Genomic DNA, 19,946 nt, shown 5'->3' on the forward strand with positions numbered 1-19,946 from the left:
CAATTTTAATTGTTTTTATATAAACTGTTGCTACTGATTACCAAAAAGAGTTGGAGTTTGTTTGCTATGATGTAATGGATCACAAGGGAATCAAAAAAAATTCAACTTACAAAATGAAATTGCATTTTGGTGTAAAGCTAAAAGTTTCACTACTTGTGAGTAATAAAGGAAACATAAATCAATCTAAACACAATACAAAAAATAAAAACAAAAAAATCGTCCTTGGATAAAGCTCGGACTTAATTCTCAAACAACAACAATTGAAAAATCGATTTCACAATTGAGAAACTAAAAGAACAAAATTAGTTAAAGAAACATGGTAAGAAAACACAACCCGTTCATGGAAGAAAAACGGTTCATTTATCCCAATTATCCCCTTTATCAACGATCCATGGCCACTCGAATCAACGGTCACGATCATCTCTCTATCGATCCTAGCGAAACAAAAGTAACCAATCACAAGTCACTTCAAGAATACTCTGCTATCATTCTCAATTATAAATAGCTTATCTCACTAACTGCTTTGTAACAAGTTTCAAGATAAACACAGACTCTTAAATATCTAACCTTTTCTAGAGACTTCGTGATGTCGTCAACCGGTGGTGATAAGGCGGACGTTGTCGTCGAGAAACCGGCGGCGGAGCAGCCCGTCGTGAAGAAGGCTAAAACCCCGAAGGAGAAGAAGGCGAAAACTACTAAAACCGCTTCTCATCCTCCTTATTTCCAGGTTTGTAATCCCTTTAATCTTATTCATTGCAGTTTCCAGATTAACGTGATCATGATCAGTTCACACTTTCGCTGATTAATCAGTTGGTATCATTTGAATTATGTAATCGGTTTTGATCCTGATCATAATCTTTAAAAGGTTTTATTTTGATCTGTAGGATTACTTCACCATATTTATCGTTTTGAATCATCTGATTCTTCACACTAATATTGAGTTTCCATTACAGATGATCAAAGAGGCTCTGTTGGCTTTGAAAGAAAAGGGTGGATCAAGCCCCCACGCAATCGCAAAATACATGGAAGATAAGCACAAGGCAGTGCTACCGGAGAATTTCAAGAAGATGTTAGCACTTCAATTGAAGAATTCCGCTTCAAAAGGAAAGTTAACCAAAGTCAAGGCTTCATACAAGCTGTCTGAATCCGGCAAGAAAGAAAAGGCACCGGCGGCCGCCGGTGGCAAGAAGCCCACTGCTGCGGCCAAAAAACCGAAGCAAACAAAGTCGAAAAAGCCTGCTGCCCCTGTTGCAAGAGCTACCGCCACCACCACCATCACAGCCGCTGCGCGACCAAAGAAGGCGGTAAAAGCAACTAAAAAAGCTGCGGCGAAGAAGCAAACCCCGGTGAAGAAGGCGAAGAAGATGACACCAGCAAAAGCGAAACAGCCAAAGTCTATCAAGTCCCCTGCTGCTAAGAAGGCCAGGAAAACCGCTGCTTGATTTTGAGGTCGAGTTTGGAGTTTATGTTTATAAAAAGTAGAAGTGGTAGTAGTAGTAGTATGTATGTATATTTAAGTCTTTTAAGTGTTTTATGTTTGTGTTAATGTAAGAAGTTCTACTTGACTTTCAATGGCTGTTCTTAATCGAAGCTATGAAATCATCTTTAGCAAGTGCGAAAAGAATCATTTTCACAGCGTAATGTTTAGGCAGGAATCCAACTGATGTTTTTTGAATTTTCAGAAGAAATTTGGTTGAGAAAACCACGTTTGGGATGTTGCCACGTGGCTACAACTCGGGCGGTTTTATCAATTCGTGGCACGATACGTGGAGAAGCGGGTCTGGCTCGTCGCTGTAAAGACGGTTTGGCATATACTAGCCCAAGAATCCGGTATGCTGAGAAATCCACCCAAACAATCCGACCTACTTAGATTTCTTTCTCATTTTCTTTGCTCTTATTCTCCTATCGTTTTTCCCAACTTAGCAAAACTATATCTCCATCTTTTACAAGGTGGAGCTCGACAAAAACATCACTCCTAATCTCATAATAGAAATTAAAGATTTAGGCCCCGGATTTGAATGCCATAATTTAGGCTACTGAATAATGATTGCAACTTTCACATTAAATCCTATGGAAGTATGGATTATGCCAAACTTTGGATCTAAATCCTTGACTTGTGTCCATAAGTTAAGTTAAGGATTGTAATTGTCATAGCCATGAATTTATGCCAAACTTGCAAATACGATATTTATTTACTTGGAACGCAATCAAGGAATTAGGGGTGTTAATTTATGATACAACATGACAAGAATACACGAAATCGGGACATAATTAAAATTTGAATTTGTGTTCGTGTCAAGATTAAAATTTGAATTATGTAATATTATATTTGTAGTGTCGTGTCGTGTCGTGTTATCGTGTTTTAATTGGTAAAAAACATGACATCGTGTCATGTCATGTTCGTGTTAAACAAAACCTTGTCGTGTCGTGTCAAACAAAAACACGACACGACTGCCCAATTTGACAGCAACGACGGAAAGCATCTAGCAAGCTGCCTTGGCGGCCGCTGGGTGGCCTAGCTGGTACTAACGCCAATGCAAACTATCAAGCTGACTATTGATGTTCAAACTATATACCTACTAGTTTTTAATTTATAAAGCTAATAAAAGTTAACTAGTTAAGACACAATCAAGCTGACTATTTATAAACCTAATAAAAGTTAACTAGTTAGATTATATCGTAGTAAAATATGTTGGGTGCCGATCATAAAAAATGATATTTCAATTAATAAAATAAAACCTAAAGGTTAAACTAAGATAACAACTAAATTTAATGAATTTTTTTGCCTAGTTCTGCAAGTTTATATTAATTTAATTACTCATCCAACTAAAAATTAAAGCAAGTAAATAACTAAGATGATTGTAAATCAAGAAAATTAAAAAACAGTTTAGCTTTGAATCACCACTTTTCCTAGATTATCTTTAGTTGGTTACTAATATAAATGTTATTAAAAATATTTATCCAATCTCTAATATTTTCACAAATTTTATGAACTACTATGAAATGTTCTTACACAAACGGGACATTAAATTGATTATTAATATTATTGGGATATGTATGATAAATCTAAGATTAATTATCTACGATCTCGACAAATAACCAAAACATAAATTATGATTTAGTTATGTTCTCTGACACAATTAAAACAACTACCTTTATCACATAATCTAGGATTTGGCCAATCATAGCTCTAGCAATTTAAGTTTCATAAACAACTAGACATTCAAGTTAATGCAATCAAAATGATCATTCAATTACACAAAGCTTGGTATCTAAGCAACAAAGATTGACACTTTTAACATAATAGATATTGATATATCAAACTCAAGCTAAACCAACTTCATATAATCCATAAAAAGAGAAATTAACACATAATATTAGGGTTAATCATTACTAAACGAAAGTCTAAGGATTTCGCTCATGATTACAGCAAAAAAACACACAGTCATATAGAAAGCTAGGTTAAACATGATTAAGTCTAGGCATACCGAACGAATGATGTGAAATTCTTGCTCCAATATCTTGATCTCTAATATTCTTCTACCTTCCAAAGGTTCTTAGAAGGTGTTTTTTCGCTTTTCAATCGCAACTCTCTACTCTAGGTCTTCTAAATTTGATTATAAGACCGATATATACTTTCCATAAATTGGTCGCCACTACGTGGAAAATAGGTGCCACATTGTGGGAGTTATGCTTTTCATGTATGCGCTAAGTAATCCATGCTTTTCTATAGAAAATTATGGACTTGATACGTGGTCACATCGTGACAAGTATTGTGTCACATTGTGAGAAGGTTTAATGCAAGGATCTAAGAAGATTCTTTATGCTATGCCGTGAGAATCAAACTTTCTTTAATTTCAGCCCCTTTCCTTGAGAATGTCCTTTTTGGTTAAAAAATACATTTCAAACATTATAAGTATTAAATATCTTTGCATTTCACCAAAAATATAGCTTAAATGTATTAAAATAATGCATAAATATGTGTATAACTATGACAATATCAAAATACCCCACATTTTTTTTTTGCTTTCCTTCAAGCAAAACTGATTTTAATACATCACACAAAACATCGCCCACCAATATCACATAAAAGAATCCGAATTAAACTCACTAATTACGCATTAGCACTATGCATGTATTTGTGTTTAAAATATCCTAAATACTTCGTAAGCCCTAATTACTTACAATCCTCATAAATACTTCCCACTTATTTTGAATGAAATTCATTTTATTCATCATTCCGAATACATTCTCAGAAAACTTTCTTAACCTCAAGGTAATTTATGGCTAAATCTCCAAGCATACATATGGTAAAATAACCTAAAAAGAAAAATTACAACTTTGAAAACTAGCCTTTGGTTTTTGGTATTTTGCATTATTCTTCACTTTTTCAACTTGAATCTTTCGAAATTTGTAACTTTGAACTTTTCGTCATGATTTTTGATCTTCATACTTTGTAAGTTTTTTTTTTTTCACTCAACAAACTTTTTGCAACCCTTTTTTCATAACTCACCCTTTTAATTTAAAACTAAAAACCTAAAAAAATGCTTAAGCAAGAGAACTTAACTTCAACCCTTATTGCTTAAATGTATTAGTGTAAAGTGCAATGACTACATAAAATTTCCTAGATACATTTCAAGTACACGATGCTAAACTTTTTATGTCCCTCAAAGTACGCAATGTTGCATTTTTGTATCATGATTTCACTAGAAATGGGAAATCACAAACACATTATAACATATTGGCTAAACTAAATCTTAAAGTTTGTGACAACTTATCCCATACAATACTAGCAAACTAGCAAAAATGCAATAATATAAAAAATTTAGTACTAGATTTTCAAAACTAGACTATTTTTGCAAGTCTATATAATTAATTTTTTAAATTTATAGCATTATTTCAATTTATAACTTTTATTCTAGAAAATATTTTTTTTGACCCCCTACCCCACTTAGGTTGCCTCCTGAGAAATGCTTCTTTTGATGGATTCGTGAGCCGAACTCCTTTCCGCTTTATGTTGTGCCGGTTGGTAGTGGAATCTCCATGTTCTCTTTTAGCTCGAGTAGTTTTTTGTATGCTGCAACCTATCTCATGTTCGCTTTCTTTGAGTTTTCTTTCTTTTTCGGGTTGTCACTAGGATCTTGATTTTTCTTGACTACTTGAGGTTGTTCATCCACCTTGATCTTCATTCTCCCCCTATCGGGTTCCTTGATATCCACATCCATCTTGACAAGTGTGGTCTCTCTGTTATCTTGTTCATTATCCTCATCACTAAGCTCTTCTTTATTATTTGATTCCTCAGATTCCGCCTTTGGGGCGATGAATGCAAATACTTCAAAGATCATTGGAGTTGAGGCTCGAGGGTTTGTAATATTAAGTTCTTCTTGATTTGTAGGCTTCTTCCAAGTTTGTAACTCCTCTTCCATAAACTTCTTCAACTCCTCAAACTTATTATCATCTTCTTACTTTTCTTCATTTACTCCGGCCTTGAAAAATACATCATCATTAACTTTTGAAGGTGTGATCTTTTTGTTAACCACAAAGATTATTTCTTCGTTTCCCAACTTGTAATGTAAGTTTTGACTCGCAAATATCAATTAAAGTTCTTGCGGTATTAAGTAGTGGACGTCCAAGAATAATAGGCACATTTTCATCATCTTTTATATCTAAAACAAAAAAATCAATTGTAAAACAAAATTTCCAATTTTCACCAATAAATCTTCAACAATGCACTGAGCATAAGTAATCGATCGATTTGCCATATGGATCACCATTGTCCTGTTCTTCAATTCTTGTAAGTTAAGCTTTTGGTAGAATGAATATGGAATCAAGTTAATAATCACTCCAGAATCTTCCAAAGCATACGTCTTTGTTGCGTTTCCAAACTCACATGGCATAGTGAGGCATCTTGGATCTCCCATCTTAGTTGGTATGCCTTCCATCAAATGAACGTTCTTCATTAAGAGAAACCTTAGACATATTTTCTAATTCTTGACAAGTGTTAAGAAGGTATTGAAGAAATTTTGCATATTTGGGCATTTTTGCTATGACTTTAATGAATGGTATATTAATCGGAATTCCCTTCACTTGTTCAATAAATCTGTTATGATCTTGTTCCAATGGGATCTGCTTGGCTCGATAAGGATAAATGAAGTGACGACTAATATAACTTAACCAAAGATGTTTTAGTGTTATTCTGCTGGGGCCACGACGTGACACCATTCTCGTCACATCGTGAGTATTGGGTAGAAGAAAATTTCTTCTCACCCTTCATTTCTTTCAGCTATTGATTGATCTGCTTAGTGGCTGCTTCAAGGATCAACAAAGGCTCAGAAATTCTGTTTTCTTAAGTAGATATCGCCATCACGTGTGGTTGCGGTTTTGGTTTGGGATTTTTAGGAATTAAACGTTCATGCACAAGTTCGGTTTATTACCCGAATTGAGTCTCTCTATTTTCTGTGGAGGCTTGTGATTTCTCAATGTAGCATCAGTAGCAAAATGTCTCTTCTCACTAGCTTCCATGAACCTAGTTAACATGGATTCAAAGTCGAGTTTCTTCTCAGGTAATGCTTGCTCTTTTTTTTTGTAGAAGCCTCGCCCTTATTGATGATATATTTCTTTTTTCACTTTTTGATATTCCTCATAGGGCTTTTATTCTCTCTTAGGCTTCATCCAGTATTCATCATATCGGTCACCATTAGAGTAGCAAAATTGATCCTTCTGATTCCCGTTCTCGTCTAGATCACAATCTTTTGTCAAATGTAGCCTGTGTCAATTCTCACAACACACTTGTATTGCAGGAATGGATTTTCCCATTTTTGTGATCCTCCTATCCGTGTTGTCAAGCTTTGCAAGAACCGAAGCTAAATTTTCTGTAGCTCTATCTCCATTTAGTTTTCCTCTTGTCATATCATCTCAGGGGTTGTGGTATTCTCGTGAATGTTTGGCGAATTCCTCGATTAGAGCTTTGTTCGTCGCGGGATCCTTACTCATTGGTCCTTGAGAGTCAAGGAGTTGGCGAGTGATCACGTTAACTCCATCATAGAAAATGGAGATTTTTTTTTGTACATTGAGATCATGTTGTGGACAATTTCGAAGTAAACCCTTGTAATGCTGCCACACTTCATGCAAGTATTCGCTGTCCAGTTGTTGGAAATTTTGGATCTTCTTTTTCAAGTTTGCTATCTTTGAGAGAGGGCTAAATTATTGGATAAATACATTGTGAAGATTGGTCAATGTCATGATCTCTAGGTGGAAGTGATTTTAAACAATCCTTAGCTGCTCATGTGAATGTTACTGGAAGCATTCTAAGTAGCACTGCACTGCACGAAACATTTGGAGCATTAAATTAGTTTGAAATGTCTAATACTTCATTAATAAGTCGATACGCGTATTCATGATATTTCCCCAAGAATGGAATATCCTTGAGCATAGTGAGGATACGTCCCTTGAGCTCGGAGTTTGTACTGGATGGAATAGCAGATGGTACTATACCTGGCCCATTATCATTACTCATTTGCCGATTATATTCCTCCATGGTCATTGTCGTGGTGTCCACCATCGTGTGTGTCGGGTTCGATTTTAACTTCTTTCTCTGAATCACTTTCGGTTTCTGGTTCATATCTAGTGCCTTTCTTGTTGGGAGTTCTATCAAAGCTCTCCACCTTTTTAGGTTGAAATTGCTAATAGATTCGTTGACCTTTTTATCCTTCTTCTCGTGGAACTTAGATTTTGGATCTTCAAGCGGTGGCACAATCTTAAAAGTAAATCCCGTGTTCATTTGCTACTACAACAAAACAAAAGAAAAATGTAAAAATGAAAAACTAGAAACTATAGGTTTCACATCGTGACAGTAAAACCATCACATCGTGAACACCGAGAAAACATAATAATACATAAATTAATTGTTTTTGCAGTTTTACCCCTAAAAAAGGATTGATTGACTAAAATCAATTAAATTAAAACTAAAATAAATCGTTCACTGGCAACAATGCCAAAAACTTAATGTGCAGATTATATACCTACTAGTTTATAAACCTAACAAAGCTTAACTAGCTAAAACGCATTTAGGCAGTGTACCTAGTCAGATTATAAAATAGTAAAGTAAGTTGGGTGATATTGTCATATTTATACATACTTTTAGGCAATATTTGAATACATTTTGACTAATAATTTGGTTATTTTCATAGATAAATGATACTTATAAGATTAAATTGTATTTTGCAGCCAAAAGAAGTCATTTTGAAGAATAAGGAATGAAAGTGACAAGAACCGTAACTTTAGAGGTTAAAAGCTTAAGAGATGAAAAATTCAGCAAAAAGGCATACTCACAACATGAGAAGAAAAGGCTCATGATGTGAGCATGGATATTCTAGAAGATAAACATCCGGAAGTAAGAATTCGTGTTGGATACGGATTGCTATCGAACTCACGATGTGAGAAGCCTTTCTCACGACGTGAGTATGGTTATTTCGGAAAATATAAATATACTTGATCTCCACAATTTTGGGAGGTTGGCTGGTGAGAGAAGAGTTACTAGAAGATGGTTTTCAGAGTTTTAAAGGCTAGAAACCTGGTAATACACGAAGGAGGAAGAATAAGAACATACTTTACTTTTTGATTTGGTATATTACTACGCTTTTGACTATGAAGACTATTTGTTTGTTTGTGACTATGAGTAGCTAAGGGGTCGTTTGATAGTTGCTGACTAGGTTAAAGCTGACTGGGTTAGAAATGCTGACTGAGTCCATATCTGACTGAGTTTATGTTGTTTGATTATTTATCTGAATGGTTGTGCTGAAAAATGACTATATTACCCTTGTGTTGTCTGTTGTGCTGGATAAAAAAAATTATAAAAACACAAATTATCATATAAAATCCAAATTAAACATACATCAATTAAAATCCAAATACAAAGTGTAATACAAAATCCAAATACAAGTTGTCATACATAATAAAAAAAGTACACCATTTAACGTGAATCATTTGAAAGTAACTGATTAGCAACTTGGTCACGCAAAATAGTCATATAGTCAACGACTTCTGAAACCCATTCTATGCCTTTTATGTTTTGGCCCTCACTTCCTCCACCACCCACATTAGGAGTAACCATAGTGTTTTGTTCAAACTTTGTAAATAATTCATCTTCAATATCGTATATCCTTATAAAATTATGGACCGCAACACAAGCAATGACTATGTATCTTTGCAATGGAAAAGGATAAAGAGCCATTTGTTTTAAAATTGGAAATCTCGCCTTCAATACACCATAAGCACATTCACTGATATTTCTAAGTTGTGGATGAGCATGATTGAACTTTTCTTCCTTTATTAAGGCTCCGTTTCTTTGAAAATTGGCTAACCAATACCTAGTATTGCGGGAGGGAGCCATAAATCCATGGGTGTTGGTGTATGCGGCATCAAAAATGTAATATTTATCTGTAGATGATTGAAAAATTTATCATATAAATAATATAGATAATAAAACGTATAGTAAAATTACAAACCTGGTGGAGGGAATGGAAATCCGAAAGTCGGGTTAAATGCAACTTCTTTCAAAACTTTACAATCATGTGCTATGCCCTCCCATCCAGCCCATACAAAGGTGAATATCATATCAAAATTACAAATTCCAATTACATTTTGATAACATTCACCTTTCCTCTTCCCCTATAATGAGTTTGTTGATCAACAGGCACAACTGCATGTATAAGTGTTCCATCCAGTGCACCTATTGCTCCGGGAAATATGTGCATTAGCCGTCTATGTCGTTCTGAGGTATTTCTTGTTGGATTAGACAAGGTTGGTACTATAATTTCTCGTGAAAAACTCATCATTTCACGTAAGACCTCATGAAAACATTGATGAATCGTTTGGGTGGAGTGACGAAATCTTTCTTTAATGGCTCGAAAACGTTCATTATGTCCTATAACATGTAAAAACATAGCCATCTTCTCTTCAACACTTATCATCCTACTACAATGCAAGCAATTACTTTGTGTAAAGTGATTTCATAATAGTACAAATACATCTTGTGAAAGACGTATCATATTGTAACATTGTATAGGACATCCGTGTATCAAATCTTGCGTATACACATACCCCTTTGCTACCTATTCGCTAGCTCTTATTCTTTTAATTATTCTTTGCCTTTGTTAGACCAACATCAACCAATACCACGAGAATATAAGGAAGTATAAAAAGTCACCTTCTTTATCCATGTGTCCTGTTAGATGTCAAATACAAATTACATTTAAATCAATACCATAACAATCAATAACATAACAATCCATAACATAACAAACGGTAACATGTAAATACTAAAAGCATAGCATTCCATAACATATAAATTCATATAACAAAACTGCACCTAAGAAAACAATCCATAACATAACTAAACCATAGAATACTAATGTCAAACAATGAACCATAACATACTGAAGTCAAACAATGAACCATAACATACTAAAGTCAAACAATGAACCATAACATACTAAAGTCAACCAACTAATGGTGAAGGAGGCGAGCGAGGGAAAAGGGCAACAAAACGCATAACTTTAATTTCCAGTAAGGAGGTTTTTTTTTTGCTTACCGGGTAAGTGGAATTGGCTAACCGAATCAGCTATATTTGTAATTACCAAACATCCGACTGCTGACCGAGTCAGCAGTCAGCACTGACCGGACCCGGTAAGTTTAAATCAAACAACCCCTAAATCTAGCTGCTCCTGTTAGCTAGATGAAGTTGGAACTCATGAACTAGTAATTGGATTATGGATTCTTTTAGTTGGTTATTTGCTTGTGTTGATTGTTTATACCTATCATGTTAGAACTTGATACTTAGGGTTGCTTAAACTCATGTTCTGTGTAGTTAGTGAATATTAAATTGCATGGACTTGATACCTAGCAATTTAGTGACCATTGAATTGCAAGAGCTAGGATCTAACCAATCTCAGTTAAGTAATCAAAGAATTAGTTTTGGCTGTGCTAGAGAACATATATTGTGATCATACTATTGTGTATTCCTATTAAATTTGACATAGCTCCAATCCATTTAATAATTGATTCGGTGTTAAATTATGTATGAGTATGCATATATCTACATGAATTAGTTCAACATTAGTAAATTAGGACTTGAATTGCTAATAAAATATTAATTGGTGACCAACGAGAATTATCCTTAATTAATAACTAAATAATGAGGGAAAGTGGATTCGAACTAATAGGAGTGCTTCTCATAATTATTTGAATTAGTTGTGAGTAATTTAAGTTTATCTAAACTTGCAAAATTAGATATAAACCAATTAACTTTGCTAGAATTTTAGGTTAATTTAATAGCGAGTAGATTAATTAATTAAAACCGTTCCCTGTGTTCGATACCCGAATTTTGTCCTATAGTATTTGCGAAGGGGTACACTGCCCTGGGTTGAATAGCTAGCAGATTAGGAGGTAAGATTAGGTGTAGCTGTTTCAGACGCAACTAGTTTTTGGCGCCGTTGCTGGGCAACGCCTTATTTGATTTTTTGATTTATCTTCTTTAGGTTAATCGATCCTTTTTGTGGGGTAAAACCTGCAAAAATTTAATTTTCGGCCTAGTTTTTGTTTCAATTCTAAACTCATGACGTGAGAGTTAAATGCTCACGACGTGAGTTCAATAGTTTTTCGGTTTTCTTTTCTGTTTAGTTTTCTGCGACAACACGAGGTGGTGATCTTTACCACATTGTGGTGGCCAGTCAGCAGGTAGTTTTATTTAGTTTTTGTTCAGTTTTATGTTTTTATCTTTTGTTTATTTGTAGTAGTACATGACCAGAGGCTCAAACACACCTTTGGTACCACCGCTTGAAGATCTAGAGTCGGCCCTTCCCAAAAAGACGGATAAAAATGTAGGAGAAGCGAACCCATCAAAAAAATCACATTTCAAGGAACTTAAATTAGTATTTGGAAAGAAGAAAAGAAAGAATATGGGTGAGTCTAGTAGTCAAAGGAAGGAAGAGAGTAAAATAGAAAGCTTTGAACAACATCCAAATCCAAAAGTTACCGAATACGCGACTGAACCCGAGTTTGAAGAAAGAGATTCCGAGGACGAGCCAAGGAATGAGGTGGCAACCATTGCTGATATGTCCATGGGAGCATACAAGAAGTGAATAAGAGAGGATGCTGGTCCTGGTTTAGTACAACCCCCAATTCCCGCTGCTGCAACAATCGAGTTGAAAGGACACATTCTTACTGCACTTAAGGATCTACCATTTTTTGGGAAGGATCATGAGGATGCTTATAAACATTTGGACGAGGTCAATGACGTTGCAGACAATTTCAATGTCCCAAATATTCCTAGAGAGACAGTCTTGTTAAGGATGCTTCCCGTCACTTTTTAGGGAGCTGCAAGAGATTGGTTGAAAGCACTTCCACCCGGTGCAATTACTACATGAGCACAGATGCGTGAGAAATTCCTAGAACAATTTTGCCCACCATTGAAGATATCTAAACTCAAGAAGGCAATAGCCAACTTTGAGCAACAACCGAGTGAATCAATTTATTAGGCATGGGATTGTTATAAAGGGTTACTAAGAAACTGCACTCAAAATGATCTTAACATACAACAAGAAGTGTCTATATTCTATGATGGGGTGAATGTCATGACAAGGCAACTCCTTGATTCTCAAGGACTGCTCACTAATAAAAAATCCGGGTGAAGTCAAGGAGTTGATTGAAGAGTTCTCAAAGCATTCTGGTGAATACCACAATCCAAGACATGATGGAGCTAAGGGAATTGGTAGTGGAACATCATAAGACATGGATGCTGTGATAGAAATGTTGAATACTATGGACCGGAGGATGACAAAGATGGACTAGTCAATTCATGCTATTAGAGTTGGATGTGAAAGATGCAATGGTCCACACTTGACTAAATACTTCTACTTAGATAATAATGAGAACAAAAGGCTCAAGTTTGCTACTCGAGTGGTTTCTATATGAGGAATACAAGAAGCAGAAAGAAGAAAAATATAGGCAGACTGGTCGAGGCTTCTACCAAAAGGAAAAACCACCAGCTGAAAAGAAAGTTGACTTAGAGACCATTCTAGCTCGTTTTATGGAGGCTTCAGAAAAGAGACATTATGAAACAGATGCAACAATAAAAGATCAAAGGATGATTATGAAGGATCAAAAAACCATGATGAAAGATCAATAGGCTGTGATGATTGACCAACAAGCATTATTAAGAAATCATCAAGCATCAATTCAAAATCTCGAAGCCTAACTTAGTCAACTAACAACTTTGGTGAATGGAAGGTTATCTCCACAATTTCCCGACAAGAAGACTCAATCACATGTTATGGTGATAGAAACCGAAGAAGATGATATTTCTGAGTTCTTAGAAACTTTAGAAGTGGAGCCACAACAGTCCAGACCAATGCTGAAGAAGTTGAACCTCGAAGAAAAAAATTATGCTGAACCATCGAGCTCACGATGTGAGCCTTCAAAGCTCACGGCGTGGGGAGGGTCAGAACAGAAAAATTCAACCAATGTGCAAGATTATCGTCCTCCTTTACCGTTTTCGTCCCGAGCAAATATCCATCCAATGGAGAAGGAGCACCTGAAATTTATGAAGCAAGTGAAGGGTATTCCAATCAATACCCCTTTCATTGAATCATTGGCTAAGGTTCCTAAGTATGCTAAGTTCTTACAAGATTTAATAGATACTTGCCAGTAGTTAGAAAAGAATTCCATGGTAATTCTAAGTGAGCAAAGTTCTAAGATTATAATGGGAGAGTTACCAAAGAAAATGGGAGATCCTAGATGCCTAACTCTTCCACGTGAATTTGGAAACAATTAGAAGACTTATGTGTTGGATATAGTGTCTAAGTCCATAACTATATTTGGTATGTACTTGACCCGACCCGACATGGTCCATTTGGGTTGCATGGCATCATGCACCTGGATAGACTAAATGAGAGAAACAAGACACTTATGGTTTATTAATATATTATAAGTTCTAATATATTAATAACAAGAATAATAATATTTAGTTAGTATTGATCAATAATTAATTTATAAGTAATTATGTGATCAAAAGAAGACTAATGAAATATATGGGTTGATTGTGTCAATCATCCATAACTTATATAGTGGGCCAAGGCTCTATGGATTATCAAGTTGGGTTAAACCCATACGATGCTCCATGGATGCTCCATGGGGGTTACATAACCCATGGGTCATGGAAATGAAAGGTCATGACAATTAGGGTTTACATGGTGTAACCCTAATTGTAACATACTATATAAAGAATCTATTCTTCACCATTTTCGGCGACTAGAGTGAACAAAAGAGGGCTAGCCGAAATACTAAGTGTTCTTATTCTCTTAAGTGTTTATTCCAAGTGTACTTGGTGTTGTGTGAAACATTTGAGGCATCACACTTGAGGTGCTAGGCTCACAAGGTTTCAAAGGAATCCAAGCTACATAGAGATATGTAATTCTTACTAACTATTAGAATAAAAGATCCCCATGTATGCTAGATAGGATTATGAACCTTGGAAAATCATTTTGCATGTATCTTAGTCAAACATATATCCAAGGTTTCTAGGGTTGCATGTACACCATAGGAGTGTTAGAATGCTCAAACCCAACAGTAGTATCAGAGCCTAGGCTTGTTTGTTTGATACTTGATGCAAAATAGCTGAAAAACACAGTTTTTTGTTCACTGCCCGCATGAACTCGCCGAGTCCAAGGGGAGACTCGACGAGTCCATGAAGAAATGCATGTAACATGTCGAGTCAGTTCATGCACTCGACGAGTACATGCTGCAGTGTTCAGATTTTCGAGTTATGCTGTTGGAAATGGACTAGAAACGTTACCCTAAACTGTTTTGGTGTTTTAAGACTTGTTTTAGTTGGTGTAATGTTTATGCTAGTCCATTGACAATGGCTATTATAAAAAATTACAAGTTTTATATAAGTTTGTTATGATTCTTGAAATTCTTGATAACCATGTTCTTGAACTTATGAATTTAGATGATCATAGGAATTATTTGTAACCTCCATGTTAGTTAATTCTTGATCATTATGTGTTTTAATGGAGTCCATAACTTGTTCTCAAGTTATGGAAAACCGAGAGTCACACTTGAATTAAAACCATTAAAAGAACACAAGAGTTATGAAAATGAAGGGTCTTCATTTTAATACTCTAATAAACTCATAAGTTATGAGAAATGAAAAGTTTTGAAAGTTTACAAAACTTGCCCTCAAGTTTTGGAACAAGTAAAGTCATAATTAAAACTTTAGTTCCAACCTTTAGAATTTTAAATATTAAAATTCAACCCTTATACTTTATAATATTATAAGTGAATAATAATTATATATGTATAAGATAAAAGTCTTTTTACCATTAGTAGGCCTCATTCACGAAGCTGGTCTATAAGGGGGTATAAGGTTGTTGCCTATAAAATGGAAACTTAATGGGCATTTATTCTCACCCACCCCTTCTTTGATCGGTGGAGGGTCGTTAGCCGAAAAGGTAGAACAAGGACTATAGTTCTCATAATAAGTATTATGAATATACTAAAGTAACTAAATTTTATTAATTCCCAATCTTAGTTACTTTAGGAAAATGTGAATAAGGTGCTAATCCATGAAGTTACACTTTGCACTTTGATTAAGTCGTTAGTGGAGCGTCTGTGGTTAACCGGAACACTAACTTGGACTTATCAAGGTAGGAAAAAGGTGACTTAATGTTTGTCATAGTATCGTTGGAGTGTTTGTGGTTAACCGACACTTCGATTGAGGGGTAATACATTAAGTGTACCAAGTAATTTGCATGGTTATTTCACACCTTGTTTTGTGATCCTCGGCATGCCGGTCACAAAACTTGAAGGGCACACTTGAGATTGAAACATGCCATTGAAAAGTTCAATGAATCTCAAAGAACCTAGGAATTTCTAAACCAATTAAAACCTAATAAGATTTATTCAGTTTTATGGTGGAAATTGGTGAATCGTCATTCACCTACCTTAAAATATTTTATAGCTTAGATTACAACATCCCTCTTCTAAGTTATAAAATATTGTGTTGGGTCCTAGCCTTAATATAACATTTGTGTGCTTTATTAAGGACTATCCTGAAATCTAATCTAAACTTATTCTTTCATTTCAGATGTCTTCCAATAACAATGCTTCTGGCTCAAACCCTACTTGCTCCTTCTCTCTCTTGAACCTTTGTGGGAGAGTCATCTTTGATGGATCCAATTTTATGGATTGGATCAGAAACATCAGGATGGTCACTCGCTATGAGGACAAAGAATATATCCTTGATAGGGAGTTGAAGGAGATTGATGAGTCAACAGCTACCCCAGAGGAGATTGCTGCATTTCAATCACATGAAAGGCATACTACCAAAGTAGCATGTATCATGATTGCCACAATGACAATGAGTCCCTCATGACCCACTTACAGATAATGCAAAGGTTTGTGGATCGGTTGAAGAAACTGAATGTTGACTTTCCTGAGGAGTTAGCAATAGATATCATTTTGCACTCCTTATCTTCATGTTATGATCAATTTAGAATGACATAACACATGAATAAGGAAGAAGTTACACTTAGTAAACTTCAAGGACTCTTAAAGACTGCAAAAAGTAGTCTTAAGGGTAAGTCCGGTGTTACTACTCCTCCTACTCCTACTGCGGCCAATGTCTTGGCAATCAGGTTAGGCAAAGGTAAGAAGAGAAAGAGCCCTTCTAAGGGTACCAAGGGTAAGAACCTTGAAGGATCCTCTTCAAGCAAAACCAAGAAAGGTTTTGTTACTCCTTATGTTAACCTTAATGAGGCTGAATGCTTCTAATGCCATGAAAAGTCGCACTGGAAGCGAAACTGCCCGAAGTACTAACAAGATTTGAAGGATGGGAAAGTAAAACCCAACCATGAAGGTATATACACTATATTGTCTAATAACTCATCTCATTATAAGTCTTGGGTCCTTGATACAGGTTGTGGAATTCACATATGTTCTGATTTCTAGGGACTAAGAAGAAGTCAGGATTTGGAGCGTGGAAAGATAAATCTAAGCATGGCGAATAGGAAAGTTTCACCTGTCACTAAGATTGGAGTTTATTCCTTGTTACTAGATAGTGGGTTTACATTAGACATGAATAAATGTTGTTATTCGCCAGAAATGGCAAGACATGTTATTTCCTTTCATGCATTGTATAAACAAGGGTTCAACTTTTATTTTGATAATAAAAGTTGATGTGTTGATGCTTTCTATAATAGTGCTCTTTATTTTAAAGCATTACCTTGTGAGGGTGTGTATGAAACTGTATCTGTTGTAGATAACATAGGAAATAATGTATTATATATCAATTCTTCCACTAGCTTAGATAAAGCTTATTTATGGCATTGTCGTCTTGGACATGTAAGCAAGAAACGCATAGGCCAACTCCAAAAGGATCGAGTCTTGGAATCATTCGACCTAAAGTCAGATGATAGTTATGAATCTTGTCTACTTGGAAAAATGACAAAGTCACCTTTTACTGGCACTTGTGCTAGGGGTGAAGGTTTGTTGGATCTTATACACACAGATGTGTGTGGACCCTTCAGAACCACCACTAGAGATGCTAATCGCTTTTTTGTGACTTTAATTGATGATTTTAGTAGATATGGATATGTCTACTTAATCAAACATAATCGGAAACCTTTGATAAATTCAAAGAGTTTAAGCAAGAAGTGGAGAATCAGTTGGGCAGGAACATTAAGATGCTTCGATCCGACCGAGGTGGTGAGTATCTTAGTACCAAGTTCCTTGACTATCTTAAGGAATGTGGGATAGTCTCACAATTGACACCTCCCAGAACACCACAGTTGAATGGTGTAGCTGAGAGGCACAATCGAACCTTGTTGGACATGGTTCGTTCCATGATGAGTCGATTTTCGCTACCAATCTCATTTTGGGGGTATGCCTTATAGACTGCCGCCCATATCCTTAATCTAGTCCCTACAAAGAAGGTTGCCAAAAAACCTCATGAGATGTGAACATGCAAAGTTCCAAATCTAGACCACATCAAGGTTTGGGGTTGTGAGGCTTTCGTGAGACGCGAGACTTACGACAAGCTCAAACCTCGAAGTGAGAGGTGTATTTTCATCGGCTACCTACATAAATCTTTTGTTTATATCTTCTACAAACTCGGTGTCAATGTGGTCTTTGTAGCAAGAAGAGGAGTCTTTCAAGAGAGAGAACTCATAAGCCAAGGAGACAGTGGAAGGCAAGTTTACCTTGAAGAAATACAAGAGTCAAGCGGTGAAGGAACCTCAAACCCTTGCCCTCAACCTGAGGAGGAAATTACTGTTGAGCCGACTGAAGAGTTCATTCCTCTGAGGCGTTCCACCAGAGTTAGGAATGCACCTGAGCATTATTATGGTTTCCATATTACTGCAGAAGGTGATACCCTTATCAGTGTAATACACTAATAAATCTAGAAGAGCCTAACAACTACACGGAAGCCATGGCAGGCCATGAGTTTGCTAAATGGAAAGAGGCTATGGATAGCGAGATATAATCCATGTATGACAATCAAGTTTGGAACTTGGTTGACAATGTATGTCAAACCCCGAAACCAGAATGGCGGAATCGTTTGAGGGTGGATGACTTCTTGTAGTATCGTAACAGTTGAATACATAGTAAAGAAAGTAAACACAACCATCATATATATAATTTAAGAGTTACATTGCCGGATGATACCTGTTTCAACAACAAATTACAATATGATGACAAAATGAGTTTAAAATTGATGCCTTAGCATCACTTCTCCAAAAGCTGAAGTTTACCTGTATTACTGAATCCCTGAGAAATACAAGTAGATTTGAAAGAGTAGATCAACATTTAAGCTGGTGAGTTCATAAGTATTTAATGTCAATGTTTATATAAATTTAAATGAATTTGTTTGTAGATGTTTGAAAACTCCTAGAAAATCTCATATTTCCTACTAGTATAAAAGTAGTCTTCTACTAAGACCCGACTGTTTCGAATGTTGTTTCTAAAATTCCAATATTTTTCCATAAGTGTAAGGTGGTTAAAAAGTTCCAAAGATTATTGTGCAATAGTGTTTTTCATGCCTAGAATAGAAGATTTGTGTATGTAAAAGAATCGCTAAGGCATTAGATAACCCCGTAAATCAACATGTTTCTAATACTCTATGTGAGTTTTATAACCATACTATTGACCCAGACTGCCTGTAACAACGTTCTTCAGGCGTTGGAATGTTATGACGTTTGTCACCGTAGACCTGCCGGTCTAATTGTAGCTAACAATTTAGGTGCGGGATTGTCAATCCCGTATAGATCTATACACAATTATCACGCTCTCGCTACAAGAGATTATGGTATATAATACAAGACTTTAACTGCATACTCGAAAGTACATGAAGCTGAACGTCTCACAAAACTTAGTATCAAATAGATTTACGTATGAAAAGTTCATTTGTTCTTGTATATGAAAGTATTTCCCTGATATAGTACTCATAGTATGTAAAATCTCTTGAATATCTATTAAACGGTACCTATTATAGTTTTTCTCAAATGTATGATTCATTTGTATGATAAAACCTAGTGCAGTATCAGCTTGGTATGTAAGTATAACATTTGTAATAACGCTATTGAACATTTATACACCAATATATGAATAAAGTGTTTGATATTTGTATAACAACATGTTTTTACTCTTAAAGGACAAAATGTTATTGAATAGGTGTTGCATGCGAACTTTATCATATGATAATTATGAATCACATATGATTTGTTATATAAAGATAAGTGTAGTAAGAGTTTAAATGTTTTCCACACGAGAGTAACCATGTGTTTACTTGTACTCCCCCCCTGAAAATGTATAAAAGCATCTATAAAGTATTTGAAAACGTAGTTGTAGGGGTATGAACTCACTTGATAGATAGAAGAAGGTGAAACGAA

General features: G+C 35.5%; 1 protein-coding gene and 2 non-coding genes across 3 annotated transcripts; 2 read left to right on the top strand and 1 right to left on the bottom strand.

The window, feature by feature from the left end:
- Positions 1 to 516: 516 nt before the first annotated feature.
- HIS1-3 (histone H1-3) lies at positions 517 to 1,572 on the top strand. Its single transcript, XM_078985344.1, has 2 exons — positions 517 to 727; positions 954 to 1,572. The coding sequence occupies exons 1-2, from the start codon at positions 587 to 589 to the stop codon at positions 1,440 to 1,442; spliced, it is 630 nt and encodes a 209-aa protein (XP_078841470.1). The 5' UTR covers positions 517 to 586; the 3' UTR covers positions 1,443 to 1,572.
- A 5,500-nt stretch (positions 1,573 to 7,072) lies between these two features.
- LOC145037946 (small nucleolar RNA R71) lies at positions 7,073 to 7,179 on the top strand. Its single transcript, XR_013679055.1, has one exon. It is a non-coding gene; the product is annotated as a small nucleolar RNA R71 (small nucleolar RNA).
- A 5,300-nt stretch (positions 7,180 to 12,479) lies between these two features.
- LOC145037982 (small nucleolar RNA R71) lies at positions 12,480 to 12,586 on the bottom strand. Its single transcript, XR_013679088.1, has one exon. It is a non-coding gene; the product is annotated as a small nucleolar RNA R71 (small nucleolar RNA).
- Positions 12,587 to 19,946: the final 7,360 nt, after the last annotated feature.

The sequence above is a fragment of the Lactuca saligna genome, chromosome 3 (genome assembly GCF_052625555.1).
Source record: "Lactuca saligna cultivar CGN05327 chromosome 3, ASM5262555v1, whole genome shotgun sequence".
NCBI lineage: Eukaryota > Viridiplantae > Streptophyta > Magnoliopsida > Asterales > Asteraceae > Lactuca > Lactuca saligna.